The sequence below is a fragment of the Lycorma delicatula genome, chromosome 2 (genome assembly GCF_047948215.1).
Source record: "Lycorma delicatula isolate Av1 chromosome 2, ASM4794821v1, whole genome shotgun sequence".
NCBI classification, from domain to species: Eukaryota; Metazoa; Arthropoda; class Insecta; order Hemiptera; family Fulgoridae; genus Lycorma; species Lycorma delicatula.
This window is the reverse complement of record NC_134456.1, coordinates 230,826,288-230,843,968: the sequence shown is the minus strand read 5'-3', so window position 1 is coordinate 230,843,968 and position 17,681 is coordinate 230,826,288. Positions and strand designations below refer to the sequence as shown.

Below are 17,681 nucleotides of genomic sequence, written 5' to 3'. Positions count from 1 at the left end.
TTATTATTAAACATTGAAATTAAAATGACATCAATTAATTCATTAATATGAAATTAATTTAAATGAAGCTAATAAATAGTATAATGTTATGGTAACACTATCATGATGTGCATCTGCATTCATAAATACTGACATCATTTTGAAAACAGCAATTTAATCTCTTGACAGAAGTTGCAATTACTTATTAGTACCACTGAAATGTGACCGTACACAGCAGTATTTTTTAAACTCTCTGAATATGCAGTTTGATTTAATTCAAATTCAGCTCACATTTAAATTCTATTATGTCTGTGTAATTAAAAAGAAATCTGTCAGCAATAACAGTAGGACAAGCCAGAATAAGAACAGCAGCATATACCACTGAAGATAGCTGCAAGAGCAGCTAATTGAAGAATTGTTTTATTAATATCTGGTATGGTTTATTGTTTTAAAATCTTATAGTTATAAAAAATATTTTATTAAAACATAGTCCTCATTTTCTCTCTCTGATTTATGAATCATAATATATGTAATATGTTAATAGAAAGAAAATGCTTAATTACAAAGTACTTATTGTTTGTAGTTCTAAGTAAAGTTTAGTGAAGGGTCTGCACTTAATTAATACAAAATTTATAATTTTTTATGCGTGTTCATTATGGAGAATACAACTTAAAGAGCAAAATTTTGTCTGTCAGGTTGGCTCATTCAACAATCTTTTCCTGAAGTGTAATTCAGCTAAAATTGGAGCTTTGTTACTTTCAACTGAGTATCTATTTGTCTCGGGTAACAAGTGCAATCAATATAAGCTCAGATCGAACTTATATCCTTTTGAAGAAAATGCATAGGACAAAATTATTTTAAAGAGGCAACCGAATCACTATGAAAGTATGAATTTTATATCATGTATGTGTGTGTACGTGTGCATATGCATATGTGTCTGAACAAACCAAGAGTTTTTTAAACTTAAGATATAGTTGACATTTAAACTGTGTAATTAAGAAGATAAACTTTTGGTTAGATGGAATTTCAATGTGTTTTGTTGTTGATTTGGTAATTACTAACATTTTTAATTATGCAATTTTTTTTACAGGTTCAGTATATAGTGTGTATTTTGCTGTGTATTATGATTTTCTTCTTTTTTGGGTTTAAAAGTTTCCTATCAGAAAGATTTATTCTATTATTTCTTGCACTCATTATTTTCTTTGGGTATTTATTTATTTGATGTTTAATATTTCAGTAATTGTAAAAGTTATTTACTTATCTCCATACAGCAATAGCAGGCTGATACCCAATAATTACACTGATAAACATAATTTTTGTTTCCTAGCATGTGATACATGATTTTAATCTGCTTTTTGATGGTGAAAATGAATATGAACTCAGAATCTTTCTATCACCCACCATTATTTTTAAATTTTAATAAACAATACTAGACAAAGAATTAAATCATATCATTGTCACATATTATGATGTCATATCTAATACTGAAGAGTGAGCCTTCTTAGGCAACATTAATCATGTCTGTGCAGGTCAAAACATGTAGCTGAAAACACAGCTATGTTGTTTGTATTAAGCATTGGATTTAGGAATGAATTAATTTTATTCAGCCTTATTGCTGTCTTAAGTTTGTTAACAGTGTAACAGTGTCATAATGCCTCGAAATTGTGTAAATGATGTAGATGCCTTTTGTTATGTATGTGGCGAGTTTACCGTAAAATCAAATAGAGAAACATTACACCATTAATTAAAAAAGCATATCATTTGTACTTTCAGTGTAAAATTGATGATCAGGATAATACGTGGGCTCCTCATGTACTACACAGTAATTGTTCTGTATATTTAAGAGGATGGCTGAAAGATACATGGAAGCCTTTGCCATTTGGTGTACCTATGGTTTGGCATGAACCAAAGGATCATGTAACTGATTGTTACTTTTGTTTTAAAATTTCTAAAAAATCTAAACATACTGTATATCCTTCATTGAAATCTGCAATTAGACCTGTACCTCACAGTGAAATTATTCCAGTTCCCTGAGCCACCTGTGACGTCTGTTTCAAAAGTAGCAATGAAGAATCAGACAGTACTGAAGAAGACAAGAATGATTTGAATTATCGTCCAATAAGCCATAAATGACATGGTTAGGGATTTAAATTTATCAAAAAATCAAGCTGAACTGTTAGCTTGGAATTTATTATACTTTATTGATGAAAATAATTTGGTTTATTGCAAAAATATTGATGAGCTTATGTTACACTTAGGACAAGTTCATAAACCTGAGGATTGGTACCTTTTCATAGATTCGTCCAAGTATAGTTTAAAAGTGGTTCTAGTACACAACGGTAACACATGTCCTTCAATACCAATCGCTTATGGTATTAATTTGAAACAGACATTCAATGTGATGAAAGACTTTCTTGAAAAAATAAATTACAAAAACATAGCTGGAACTTATGTGGTGATCTGAAAGTTAAGCTATTTTGTTAGGCATGCAGTTAGGCTTCACTAAGTACATGTGTTTTCTTTGCGGATTGGACAGCCAAGCTAGGGATAAACATTATGTTACCAAAGAGTGGAAAAAATGAGACACTCCAAATGGGAAAAATATTATTCATGAGTCTTTAGTTGAAACCAAAAAAATATTTTTACTCCCTCTCCATATCAAGCTAAGACTAATGAAAAATTTTGTAAAAGCAATGAAAAAGGATGGTCCTGGATTTTATATATCAGCAGAAATTTCTGAATGTAAGTGAAAGAAAAATTAATGAAGGAATATTTTTTGGTCCTCAGATAAGAAAGTGGTCAAAGAGGATGTATTTAACTCAATATTAAATAATGTAGAAAGTACAGCTTGGGTTTCATTTAAAGACGCAAAAATTTTCTGTGCATACAAAAATTTGACAATTATCACAATATTGTTAATCAACTTTTTACTTCATACAGAGCTATGGTTTCTTTAAAAATACATTTCCTCCACTCACATTTGGATTTTTCCTGGAAAACCTTGGAGATGTAAGTGATAAACACAGTGAATGTTTCCACCAAGACATTTAATGATGGAAAGCCGCTATAAAGGGAAATGGAATACTAATATACTAGCTGATTACTGTGCCTGAGGCTAATTATAAAAGAAAAGCATTAGCGAAATCATTTTAACACAGGTATGGCCATACAAAATTATAAATTTTGCATGGCCATAATTATTATTTTTGGCATTATCTATGAAACTAAGGGTGATAGTAAAATTGTATTTACAGATCTGTAATGTACGCAAACAAGCAATTCAAGAAATGGTATCACATTTAGAGAAACATTAAAAAAATATTTTTTTGTCTATCAGTGCTATTATTGATGAATGAATAATTTTGAAGTGTGTGAAAAATGCCATCTCTGCCATGAATTATATTAATAGTAATAAATAATAATACATTCTTGTAACTGTAATACAAAGCAAATTAGTAATAATGGATTTAGGGGAGATATTAATTTAAAAAAATATCTACATTCAACATTACTCTAAAAATCTAATAAAATAATAAAGATATAATAATGAATTGATAATAAATAAAAATTTGTCTATTAAAACACTTTTTTGTTATGATTGTATAAAATATGAATGTATTCAAGTTGTTTATGAATAGAATGACCTGAACATTCATTGAATATTTCTGTATCTGTCAATAATTCATTCAAGTGTCAATTCATTTAGTGCTAACGAATGTATTAAACATAGATACTGTTTTAAATGTACAGCAATTCAACATCTATTTAAGTGTAATTGAGTAATAAAAAATGTAGATGCAATTTAATTTACTTCATAAGTAAAAAAAAAAATAAAAAAATGTTAATTTCACAATTTATAATAATTGTAAAGTGTCAATTATGACATTTAATGAGCACAAATTACTCCCCTAAAATTAATAACTGCCTCAATACTGATAAATTGAAGAGAGCAGTATAACTTAACATTAAAAAAAATTATATTGTGTATTTGAGAAATTATTTATATAACTTCTGAAATAAGAATTCATTTAACTTCAAGTTATACATTCATATAACTTCTCTATAGCTAGGATAAGTGTAAGTCCTTTTTCTAGGGCAAAATTGTATTTTGTAATTAAAATATAGTTATGTTATTTTGTTAATCTGAGATTAGTATTGTTAATTTTATTTATGAAGATAAATAGACAGCTTTTTTTCAAAGGTAACAATTATGAATAAAAATACATATTAGTTACTTTCATTCTGATAGCTACACTTCATCTATAATTTGTGGGAAAAATAGTTTTTTTAAAAAAGTCATATTAAATCATTTTTAGGCATTATAATCTTTGTATTAGCACATTTACTTTTATTGTCTTGTCTATTAGATAAGTGTTAAAATGTTTCTCATTGTTTACTTGTTATCTGCCATATATTTATTAATTTGCTAAATTAAGAATCTACACTTGTCTTAATGTAAAACTGGCATAAATATAAAATCTGTTTCAGGAATAACAAATTCATTATTAATTTTTATATTTATAAACTTTTTATTTACAGATGGGCATGTATTTTAGAAGCATATTTACTTAGTTTTATGTTCACCAATTCAGATGTAATATTTGTTACGTCATTACTGATTAATTTTACGGCTACCATTTTCAGTAATGTCACGGCCCATTATTTAGCATATACAAAACATTTGGTAAGTACTTAGAATAATCTGGAAAGTAATGCCTTTAATGATGTTATTTTTTTTGTCATCAAGATGAATCTACTTAGTACACTCAATAAATACATGTTTATCTATAAAATATATTCGTCAGTAAATTTTATGTCATTTAGGATAAAAAAGTCTTTATTTTACTGTTATTTAAACCTTTACTTGCTGTCGTTGTAAAGCTTTTACTTGCTGTCATTTCACTGAACAAATGTTAATATTGGATATTGTGAACTAATGTGAATTGACTTTGAACCGATAATGGGTTTTACTACATGTTGCCAAACACTTTTCATTAAAAATCTACTGTGATACGTTTCAGCCAAATTTCTCATGTTGGAAGATTTTATGCATTAACGATGATCCGCATTAGCTTACAGTCAGTGATGGCTTACAGCTAAAATTATAGTGTGCTGCTCCAGAAAATTTTTAGCTTTTGTTTTAAAATTGTATAAAAAGAAAACAAACCATGTATAAAAAGAAAATTTATTCAGAAACTTGATAAAATCCTAAAAGAACAGAATTAAACATCTAAGTACTTTAACCTAAATTGTTGCAGTTCAATCTTTACCTATTCATTTAAAATGAAGTCCATTCTTCTTGCTTTAATTTGTGTGAAAAGATCAATAATTTTCTCCTTATCACACGCGGAGTAAAAAAAAAATCTACCTTCTACCAGCACGCCACTGTGGGGGGGTCGGCAATGTGGGAGCAACAGTGCTCTCTATCTCTCCTATGTATGCAAGTGCACAACAGCCAAACACCACCCCTGCTGGAACTGTGAAAGACACAGTTCCATACGAAGATTTCTGTATCTTTTTCATGAACTGGAGGATGGCTACTGACATTAAGCTTAAGGATTACATATTGCACAAGTATAAAGAAAGAATTATATTAGATGTTATCAATAATATCAAGTGGAAATATGGGGGTGCTGCAGTTCCACAGTGCCTATATGCGAGCTGCCACTGCTTATAGTTTTATGAATTTGTGTTTATAGAATAATGACATTAAATCAAATGACATTATCAAATGAAATATATTTATTTCATTTAAAAAACTGACAAATGAAGTCGTGAAGCTTTCCTTGCCTCTCCTTTCCCAAAATTGTAACATTGTATTAAAAAGTAATGAAGATGAACATTTGGGAAAAGGAAAAGGATATTAACATGTCAAAAAAAATTAAAACTCCATTTAGATAGATTTTTTAAATTTAATTAAAGGTTTGGTTTCAGATATTTTTATTACAACTAATAACAGTTAAAAATAACTACACTTCTGTCAAATTTCATCTGAAACAACATAGTAATCCCTAATCCATTAAGGAGCCAACCCACTCCTTTGTCTAAATTTTACTGAAACCATTATATTAAAAAAAAAAAGTAGAAAAAAATACTTACCTGTCCTCTGAACCCAAGAGAGGAGTATGGTCCTTCTATTTTCTACACTACTCTATGAATATTTTTACTTTAAAATATTTGAAAAATTAAAACCTAGAATGTTTAATTATTTTGGAAACCAAATCAACCAGAAATCGTAGGAATATAAGTCAGCTAAATAAGTGGTTGACAATATTCAGTAATGTTTTTTGGCTAGAAACTTTCACAATGAGTGCGTCTGTCACAGACATAAGTGTGGAGTTGCATTAACCCATCTATTAGGGAGAATATAAACTGAGATACATAAGAGCCATCCATAATATAAAAGAGGAAAAAAAGTTCTCTTATATCACAGAAATTTGTCACAAATGGGATTACTAATAAATTAAAAAAATAATTAAAGGTTTATCATTTTTTATTTTCTCTTAGCTTTCCTCACAAATATTATGTTTGGTTATTTCCTTCAATATACATGGTGATTTGTTTAAAAATAATATAATTTGTTTCTTTTAATAAATCTGCAAGATTTGAAACAATTCATATTTAATGGTTTTACTCTTTGTTATTGACCTAAATCATTAAAGGTTAAAAATTTGGTGTACTTGAATGAGCGTTCTTCATCTGTTATACATATTGACTAGTTTATTGTTCTCTGCTAAAGGTCTTTAACACTGATACTTTTATAATGTCAATATGAATTCTCAAGTTATGAAATGTATTCAAAAATATATTTTTAATTTTCAAGATTGTGTTTGAAATGTTACATTTTCTTTTTTGTACTTTTCTCTCTGTTTTGTACTTTTTATAATCATACCTCATTAACTTTACATTTTCATTCTAATGTTTTGGACATAATAATAGATTATTTCAGCAGAGTTAAAAGTCCTTTCTTGTAGCATTTTTTGTTTTATATTAGTTTAATTTCCATCATATTTTATTACTTTCCTCAAGTTTATTTTTTAGTTAAATATCGTTTCAAACAATTTATTCACGATTTGAATAGTTTACTACTCGTAAATAAAATGTATATTCAATACATTTCACTTGTTTTGTCACTACAGGCTTGCTCCAATGCATTAATATTGCTTTAGTAATCATGAAGGTATAAATAAAATTAATTCAAATCACTATCACTGTTTAAATTGGCTATGACATCTGTGCAGTAATACAAACAGATTTGCATGCATATCTGTTGGGTTTAATATAATTCACTGTAAATTAAGTTTTAAATCTTTTAGCTTGCAAATCTTTTCATATACTGTAAGTTGCTGTGATGATCTTTTAATGATAAGCATATCAGTCAGAAGCAAGAGGAATATATTTGAGTTTCTGGTTTGTAGAAAAGTTATCAAATACATATTTCCATTATTTTCTGAAAGTATTGTTCAGTTTATTTATTATTTATGGAATAAATTTGTCATAAATAAAAAATACTTTGGTTGAATATCTGTGGTTCACAGTATGAATATCATGTTATTTTTATTTTTGGGTAATTATTTCAACAAACAAAGTTCTAAAAAATAAAAGATTTACTAATGAAAATATTGTTTAATACAACTTAGAAAAATTTTAATTTAAATATGAATGGATAAAAATTTTTAATTATTTAAAAAAAAAATAATTTATTAAAACAATGGTTAAATAATTTTTGATTAGCTTAAATTAATAAAAGATGCATATATTTGTAATGTAAGTTACAACCAAAAATTTCAGATGATTACTTTTAATTTTAGCAGATTGTTACAGCTTTATAGCTTCTGTACTTTTTCACATTTCATTTACTTGGCCAAATCACTATAACAACTTCTACTGATTCAAATTTCTATTTGTATACACACTGCTTTGTATACCATCTCTAACCAGTTATCCATTCATTTCTATTGTTAAAAACATTTTTATTTTTTTATCCTATGAAATGGAATTGAGAGCTCTAACAATCATTCTATTCACAGTTATTGTACACATTTTTTAGTATTATGATCCTTTTCCTTACTGGATTATACCCCAAATACCTTGCCTTATTAACTTCTGACTTTACTGGAACTTTCCGAACTATATATTATTTACTGGTTTTTTGCTCTACACCTAGTTATTCAAATCAGTTGAGATTCATATGTAAGTCTATTCTTGGAGCTTCTGCACAATATAATTTAGGTCTTTCATATCATTGACTAAAACAATCTAATAAATAATGTAGTACTTGTAAACAGTGCACTCATCTCTGCCTTTTGTAGCCATGATTCTATTCTTCCAGCATGCCGTTTTTCTAATACTGCACCAAAGTACAATTTGAATAAAGTCTGTGATTTCATTCCTTATCTTTATCTTTGCATTTGTTGAATTGTGTCTATTTCTTAGTGCGTTCTTCCATAGAATAATATAGGAACGTTGTCCATGTTTTTAATAAAAACATGGTTTTTACAAATTCATTATTACTGTACAATTCCCTTAACCCCTGTCATATCTGTCAGGGCTTTTCTACTCACATTTTTAGGGTAAAAACATTACTTGTGAATATTATTGCTCAAAATTCTACTAGTTTTTTTATATTGAGTGTCCCTAAGGGTAGAAAAGTATTTATTTTACATTCTGTTCTTCTAAATATTCCCAACCCTTCCATTATCATTCTTTGTATCTGTACCATATTTACCCATAGTTAAATTATTCCTAGAATTACGTTCTGTCTGTTTGAAATCTTTTCATAAAAAAAAGTTCACTGGGAACATAAAACATAAAATTCAAGCCGTCATTAAACATAAAAGAATGGATGTTGTCATGCGAGTAATGTGAAATTACATATAAATTAACATTAACATGAACATAACTAGGCAGATGACAGATGCCCTTCTTCTTAAGTATGATTTCTTAGTGGGCTCTCATGGTGATGGCAGCAAAGCCATATATTTTGGCAGGTTTCTGAATCTTTTGGGAATTATGATTTATATACAAGATATGTTACATATAATCATTCCACAGCTTTGTTTCTATTTTTTACAGTTTGGCTGGACTTCTGGAAATATCAGTAAGATTTTTTTATTGTTACCACATTATTGCCTTGGAGATGGCATGATCAGTATTGAAATTATGTCTATGAGAAAAGATATAATAGAACGTGGACAAATGGTTGAAAGGGTGATATTCACAAGTCAGTAGTATATACTTTCACTAACATAAAACATTAAATGTAAGATCATTAAGAATTTTAGAGAGATTAATTGTAGATATCCAGCTTAGGAAAGTAAATTGGATACCAGTTGATAATTAAAAAAAAAAAAAAAATCAGTGACAAATTAAAAACAGTTTTTAGCTTGCTACTGTTGTAAGTGAAAATAGTTAAATTATATATAAAGCTTCAGGATGGGTTTGAGCTTTGGTTTCCATGCAGTACAAGATTATTGGTGTTGTGCTGTAATGCCTTAATTTTGCATTTATAGAAAGGTTCTTTTTATTGTAAATATTTTTTGTGTAAACATTTAGTTATAATTTGTGTTTTTCGGTTTCAATCACTAGTTTATCTGTTCTGTATCAAAACAAAGTTGAAAAACATTGGTGAAAGGCCATCTCATTGTCTTAGTCCTGTTTTTACTTTGAATGGTTCACTGACTACCTCAAAATTTGACTTAGATAAAGTGGTAGCTAAAGTAAGTTTAATTAAATTTATAGTTTTTTGGTTTACTTTGTATTTTTTAATGTGTCAAATATGATACTGAATTGTAAGTCCTTTGAAAATCAATGAATGGAATAAAGATGTCTTTTATTCTTATGTTGTAATATTTTAATATTAATTTTGGGCTGAGGATTTGTTCTGTAAAAGATCTATTTCTTCTGATTCCACCTTGATATTTGGCAAGCTTTGAGTTGATCTGGGGTTCAAGTCCATAACGAAGTAGTTTGGAAATATTTTATACATGACAAGTAATAGTGATATTCCTCTGTAGTAATTGACATCAAGTTTTGAGCATTTTTTACACAGTGGATGAGTTAATGTGGCAAGCCAATCATCTATAATTTTTTCTTTTGTCCAAATTTTCTGGAAATTCCGTTATTTCTGTTATGAATTTCTCATCTACAAGCTTCCATAATTCTGTGATTATACCATCCTTACTTGATGCTTTGTTGTTGAGCAAGCTGATCAGATCACATTTTTATTTTTTTCCTTGTCTGGTGGATTATAGTCAGGATGCTGTGTTGTAAAGCTTAAGTTCAGTTTTTCTTTGGGTTTTTCGTAGTTTAATAAACTTTTTAAAATATTCAGGTAGAATCTCACAATTTTCCTTGTTGTTCAAGGCTAGTATGCAATTTTCTCTTTTAAAGTTAAAACTTGGAGCTGAGTAACCACTGATTCTATTCTTAAATGTCCTATTAAATAGACTTACTGTTTTTCATGAAGTTTTCTTACATTTATATTATTTGTTCTTTCTGATGTTTTCTCCTAATCATCGTTAGTGTTTGGTGTGCTATTTTTCTTAATTTTTGGAATTTTCCTACGAGTTTTGTTTACATTCCATTTTTTCCAGGCTAGAAGCCTTTTTTAAATTGCATTTTCACATTATTCATTCCACCAGGAATGTTTTTTGTGAAAGTTTTGGTGCAGTTTCTTTGGCAGGTCTAATTAAATTTTGAATGATATTGTACCAATTTTTTGGTGTGAAGTTTATTTTAAAATTCTATCTTCTCTTCATTAAAAAGGGCTTTTCTGTTAATTTTGGGAATTTTGATGTTAGTGTTATTTTTCTTATTGATGATGAAAATTATGTTTGTTTGCTTATTTATTATGCTTATTACGACTTCTTATTTATTATGTTAGTGTAATTTCATAAGGGATGATAAAATTCATTTTAATTTGAATCTGAGGTTACATTTATGGCTTTTCTGACCTTGATGTTTTGAATCACTTTTTGGCAATTTCAAGAGATGGCTACATGATCAAGTTCAAATTCACCAAGCGTTGGATCTGGGGAAACCCAAGTTTTCTTTTTGCTCGGCTTGGCTTTAAAATGTGTGACATGATTTTTAAGTTCAGGCGTTCACTGAGTTGACTAGTTTTTCACTATTCTTGTTTGATCTCTAGTCAGCTGGATCTTTACCAATTATGTTAGAAAATTTTCTTTCAGAACCAAGTTGAGCATTAAAATCCAGCAAAAGTTTCATGTGATTTACTGGAATTTTGAGAATTTCTTCTTCCAATTCATCCCAGAATGCTTTTGACTTTTTCTGGATCTGTTTTATTATCATTATTTTCAGAATTGTGTGTGTTAATTTGTGTGTATCAAAAGTATCTTATGTAAGAAAATGGTTTCTTGAAGTGCATGTATTGCGAGAGATATTCAGTCTGAGTAGTTCTGTGGTAAATTGTTTAAGTTTTCCTACTTTGATTAAAGAATTAATACGTGTTCCAAAAAATACTTTCTTTTATTTTTGTATTTGGAAAGGTTCCTGTGATGCTCTGATTCACCTTTTGGCTTCATACTGTCAGGCATCATGGAGAAATCATCATTTTATTTCATTTAACATTTAATTTTAATTGTATATTTTAACATTTTAGTGTCAATTAATATTTGTATTGATTCATCAGTGAAATATTCTGTTGAAAATATCCTCCATATTTTTTATTGAACAAACTTCACTTGTAGTTAACCATTCATTAAAGAACAGTGCTTGAAGATTTGATAGAAAGAAATCTAGTTGTAAATAAAGGTAATGAATTTTTAGCATATGTAAGACCTTATTGCTTTAATTAATTTTATAAATTCATCCACATCTTAAAACTAATAATTTATTTTTCCAATAGCTGCTTTCATAATATCATATATCTTTTTCATGTTAATCTTGTAGCAGACTGGTTGAGAGGAATATTTATTATTATGAAGCAAAACTGTTTTTGAAGTAAATTTTAATAAATCTATGAAAAGGCTTCACTCCTTTACATAGCATATTATAACCTTGTGCTTTTTTGTGGCATAAGGTTGTCAATGTTCATACAAAAATTAAAAATCAAGAATATTTTCTTCAGCAAAGTACCTAGTTGTTTCTTTCTTATGGTCAGTAAATTCCAACTTTGTAATCTGTAAAAATTCAGCTGTTTTATAAGTTTAAATATCTAATGAAATCATTTAGAGGTCCTTTACATAACAGAAATTTCTCATTGGATTGGTTTTAAAATATTCATTATTTTTCAACATTATTGTTGACTTTCATAACTCTCTCTTCATCATAATTAACAAAACCTTTTCTGGATATTGACAATTACGGGTTTGTTATACAGGAAGTGCAGATTTAATGATGGATGGTGGTGAGATATACAGACTGTATACATAAAATTTCATAGAAATTCCAGTAGTTTGGTTTGACAACAATATTAATTTGTAATATGATCTTTTGGTTCAATCCAAACGATAGAAACACCAAAGGCAAGACCTTTCATATTATTTCAGCTACTCTTTTCAATAAATTGCAGTTAGTACACATCCCATGAAAAGTTCATGTATTATTGTGATCATTTCTTACAGCCAAAGAATATTTTTTTTTAAATTAAAGATACAGTTTTTTGATATTAAAAAATTCATTGTTCTCATAAAAAAACTGTCCTCTCATTTATATGCTTAGAATGCATTGCAGAGGTTGGGATAAATGTTTCTTCATACTCTCCTGGTAGATGCATCACATAACTCTGCAAATCTGGCCAACACTGTGTGCTTTTGAAAAGTTATGTATGGCTGAATATTTTTAATTATATTAGCGTATTTATTTAAAAGGAAAATCATCTTGAAAATGAGTGAAAATAAAAAGTAAATTTGGGAAGAATGCAACTCAGGCTGCTAAAAATATTTATGATGTTTATGGACATATGCAGTATCAATATGCATGGTACAAAGCTGGTTCAATTGTTGATATTGGAAATTTTGATGTTTGATCCACCTCACCAGGTGGTTCAGTGCTCTCATCGGATAGCCGCCGGTCAATATCATAGACAATGACCTGGGGCCTACGTTTTTGCTTCGGGTCGACCTTAACCTCGAGCTTCTTTACCTCAGGAGGTTCCGAGATGGATTGGATTGTCTCCTTGTCATTCGCAACCACTACCAGACCCTTGCTGGTCTCCTAAATTTCCCTAATCTTTAGGTTTTTCCGGTTTCCGCAAAGACCAACCTGAAAATCCTTCTTGTGTTGTCTACTAGGCTTAGTAGACCACTAAGTCTTATTGATGAATAACACTTCGGGCTGCTTTGAGGTTTGTCTAGCATCGCGCTTGCCCCGCAACGTCAGTGTAACGCTTCGGCTGTTTGGGAGCAGGCGCCAGAACCTGAACCACCTTGACCTCCTTGAGCTTGGAGGCCAACTTCTCAAAACCATCTCCCAGAGCAGAACGAACTCTCCTTACATGCCTAAGACGTGATAATTTTTGCACCTCGCCCCTGCACTGACGCTGCGAGTACTCTCAACAAAATTCAGAAGATTATGTAAACTTTAATTATTATTTAAAATATCGCGACAGAACTGCCAGGTCTGATCTGTGCCGCTTTGAATTCCTCGATCAACGGGTCGCTTCTCACTTTCCGGGTGGATGTCCCTACATCCATGTCCGAGCCTTCGTCCTCTGAACTCCAGGAGAACGGGAAATGTTCGCTCTCTTCTTCCGCCTAGGCCTAACTAACAGCTGGTTCTCTAGCATGGCCAGAGTTACCCTAGGTACACTACCGTGGGATTTCGACATGATCGCTGTCTTCCTCCTACTACTGAAATTTGGACAAGCCCACAAATGTGACTACTGTCCGCAGCGAGCCACGGACAGCTGGGGACCTTCTGTATTTCCCTGTCACTCTTCGTATCTCTTAGCCGCTTCTGGATTGGTTATAGAGTACAACGACGGATTACTGCCGTCGTTCTGAAAAGAACGCAAGTAGGACTAGGGAGTATTCCCTTACTTGTGACGGGAGCTTACGACTAGAATTCATTGCCACCTCTTCGCGTCTTGCTTCGCCTCTTGGTGAGCTGGATACGCGTCCTATTAATCTGTACCTTATACACCGCAAAGTTGGAGAAAATGCAGAGTCTAAATTTTGCAATTCTACACAGCAAGCCGCATTCTGCGGCTTGCTGTGTAGAATTGAAAAAGGTAAAGATGTTATACATCTTTACCCGACTGTTTGAATAATATAAAAAAAATTACAGTTGTTTCTACTCAATCGTATCGGCGTTTCAAAATACGATTGCGTCATTTAAAAATGATCTATGCATTTGTGTCGGCCCATACTGAAGAACATTTCGATTATATTATGAATCGTCGAATAACATTACGGATGCCAGCTAGACTCTTGTGGTGGGATAACTTGATCGTTATCAGCATATACGAAATATACAATCCCTCCGATACATTTTCATTAAGTTACATAACAATTAATATTTCGGCTTGTGAAGCGATTTCGAGTTACGTACAAATTTTTATGCCGCATACGATCGAACGAACTGCATTTCATAATAAAGGTCTGTGTCTTCTTTTTATAGTCTATACCAGAACCGTATCGAAATTGGGCATGATGTTTATCTTTCGCTTCGGTTTCGTTAATTAAATAACGTATATATTTATAACCTCAGACTTGTGCATCCATGAGTTATACGTGTTGTCCATACCTAACTATTTTAACCACACCCTTGCAGCGTAGATCTTATCTATCAGGTTTTTATCAGGGTATTTTGTTTTTGCCAATTCATGCTCGTAAAACCTACCCGATATCAGTTCGCCTAATCTAGCGGTAAGCACATACGTGACCACTCTGCTTTCAGTGTGTACAATTTGTATCTTGAATATCCGACTGGACCAACTGGGCAAATATTTTTTTAACAAACGCATGTTTACATAGCTTGTCCAAGCCGAATTGGCACAGATCTGATAAACAGATAAACCTTGATGCCTAACGAGCACGGTTTTATAATAGATTCGATTAAACGCAGTATGTATACGGTACGAAAATTAGTAAATTAAATTAGTAAATTTTTGTCGGCTCTATTCATATGGTAGTGAATTGATTTTATTATTTTGCATATTATGTCTAATTTACGTGGAAAAGATATTCACTGTCAAGGGAAAGAAATTATACACAATGTTTTTAATTACATGACAGGAAAAGTTGCAGTTGGAATGTTTGTTAGTGATCCCAAAGAAGTTGTAGAACGTATTGCGTGTGCCATAGGATTCTCAAAAAGAATAGTTTAAGGAATTATTTGTGAAATAGCTTCGGAAAAAATTCGCAAAGGAATAAAACGCTAAAAGGAATGCTATACGACGTAGTGTTAAAATTTTACTTAACCAAGCAAGGGCTGCTTGCCTTCTCTAAGGAAACTTAGAGATAACCTTTGATACCTTTGATAGGGTATTTAATGGGAAAAAGAGTAGCTTGCGGACACTTTTGCTAAGCATGGACTTCTAATAAAAGAGAATCAGAAATAACAGGGCAATTCTTATTGAAAAACATAATATTCAGTAAAAACGGTTTGTGTATTTGAGTAAAGTTAAAGGAAGACCAATCTACTATGTCGATGAGACTTGTATTTTAAGTTCTCATTGCCAACAGAAATGTTGGCAGCCTTCAAATGCTCTGAGTGTTTTACTGTGCCAATTTCAAAAGGATAAAGGATAATAATTATCCACACCGGTGGTAAAATTCGTTTCCAACTGCTTGACAGTATGGAAAGATAATGCTTCTTATTATAATACTGAAGAAAACCAAGCACCGAATTCAGCATAACAAAAAAATTAATGATTGATTGGTTGCAGACTAACAGCATACCATTCAATGAAAATTTGACGAAAGTTCAGTTGTATGAAACAATTAAAAGAAATAAAGATCATCTGAAAACACATAAGATAGATAAGATATTGGAGGAAGGCGGTTCCCTGTTTTTCGCCTACCCCCATATCATCCCGATTTGAATTCCATCGAGATGATTGGTTTGCTTGGAATTTCTTCCGCCGCCACTCTATTCGATCGCCCTAAAGCATAAGACGGAATATCTGTGCCACAAACGGCAACTGAGTACAAACAGTTTAGCGACCAGTATCCAAAATAGCTCCTAGAGCTTACCTAACAGCATGAGCGAACCCAGCGCGGTGCCATACACCACCAGCTTACGTTTACCAACCGCTCACGTGTCATATATTTGCTAAAATGGGTAGGCGCATCCCGTCAACTATTAAAAATATATGTGACATAAATTAAAATTTATTTCATCTAGACAGCAATTAGCTGTCACGTCTAGGTCGCTGAATTCCAGCAAGTACCTGTCCACAATATTAAAGCGCTTGGAGTCTTAATTGGCTGGTGGTTAGCTTCACACAGCAGTGCGCTAGGAGTCTTTTCCCTTAGGTAAACTACAGATGTCGCTTGAACAAAGCAACTGCATCAAGGAACTCCCACATGATCCAACAATGCGGCTGTCGCCACATTGACTCGCCGCTTGTGAGTGGCCAATTTTCCCCTTGATCACTAAGTTCTAGGGTGGTCCGGTGTCTAATCTATTTATGCATTTATCCTTTGGCTGCTATATTTTTAGGCAAATGTATTATGTATATAATATATAAGGCTGTGATTTTTTTCATACTTCTTTTTAGTAATTATAGTCATCATAATTAGAAAATGGAAGTGAAACCGACCGAGTTTTAAAAGTTTTTTATATATTTCTACCAAATCATCCCAGTTGTTTCTTATTGATTTTCTTTGAACTCTTAAATATTCCGTGTTGTAATTTTACCACATTAATTTAATAAAAATTGTAAATCATTACAGTTTTCCAGGTATGTTATTACACTTTCAGTGAACGTTAATTATTATATTAATTTTATTCAGTGGCGGCTCGTAGCTAAAATTAGCGAGAGTGCTGCTCCAGAAAAAGTTTAAGTTAAAGTTTTCTGTAAAATAAAAGAAACGAAAAAAATGAACAAGTAGAATAGCTGGAAGCAGGATAATAATCTAATTCTACACTTTATCACATTCAAGAATATGATACACGGTTTTTAAGCATACAGTGCTTAAAAACCGTATTCGGTTTAACCGAATAAATAATAAAATGTGAATACAGGTAATATTTTTTAGTATTATTACATAATAACTTAATAAAATGTCCGCTTAAAAACATTTTAGTTCAACGGTACTTAATTTAAATCTCTATGTACACAGAAACAAATACATAATTAGTTTTTACTAATTACCTTCTCTTTCGCCCTTCCAGCGTGTTTTTCGACTGATTTGGCAATCAAAGAGCCCTTGCTTTCCGTCATCTTCTGATCACTACTGAAAAAACAACTGAACCACTTTCATAATACTTCCACCGACTAAACTAGAAAAGGGAACGTTCCATACAAGCACGAGTAAAAAAAAAAACCTTCCACGAGTACGCCAGAGTCGGCTCTCTCTCCCTCGCAGCCTCGCGCAGCTTAGCTACGCGCACATAGCTTCCTATGTGCGCGCGCACAGTCCCGTGCAAAGATTTTTGTATCCTTTTATAAACTGGGGGATGGCTTTTTACATTAAGCTTAAGGATTAAATAATGAACACGTATAAAGAAGGAATTAAAGAAAAAAAAGGACTCATTATATTAAATGTTATCAATAATATGAAGTAGAAATA

General features: G+C 31.1%; 1 protein-coding gene across 2 annotated transcripts in view; it reads left to right on the top strand.

Annotated features, from left to right (window-relative positions):
* The first annotated feature begins 209 nt into the window (after positions 1–209).
* LOC142320385 (ATP-binding cassette sub-family A member 17-like) overlaps positions 210–17,681 on the top strand; it is a 67,108-nt gene continuing 49,636 nt past the window's right edge. Inside the window, exons 1-3 of one of the 2 annotated variants that reach the window (XM_075358090.1) lie at positions 210–412; positions 4,519–4,663; positions 9,055–9,202. In XM_075358090.1, the coding sequence (XP_075214205.1) occupies positions 4,556–4,663; positions 9,055–9,202 (256 nt within the window). In that variant the 5' untranslated portion in view covers positions 210–412; positions 4,519–4,555. Of the gene's footprint in view, positions 413–4,518; positions 4,664–7,264; positions 7,390–9,054; positions 9,203–17,681 lie in introns of those variants that run through there. The other variant, XM_075358091.1, reaches the window with a different exon arrangement.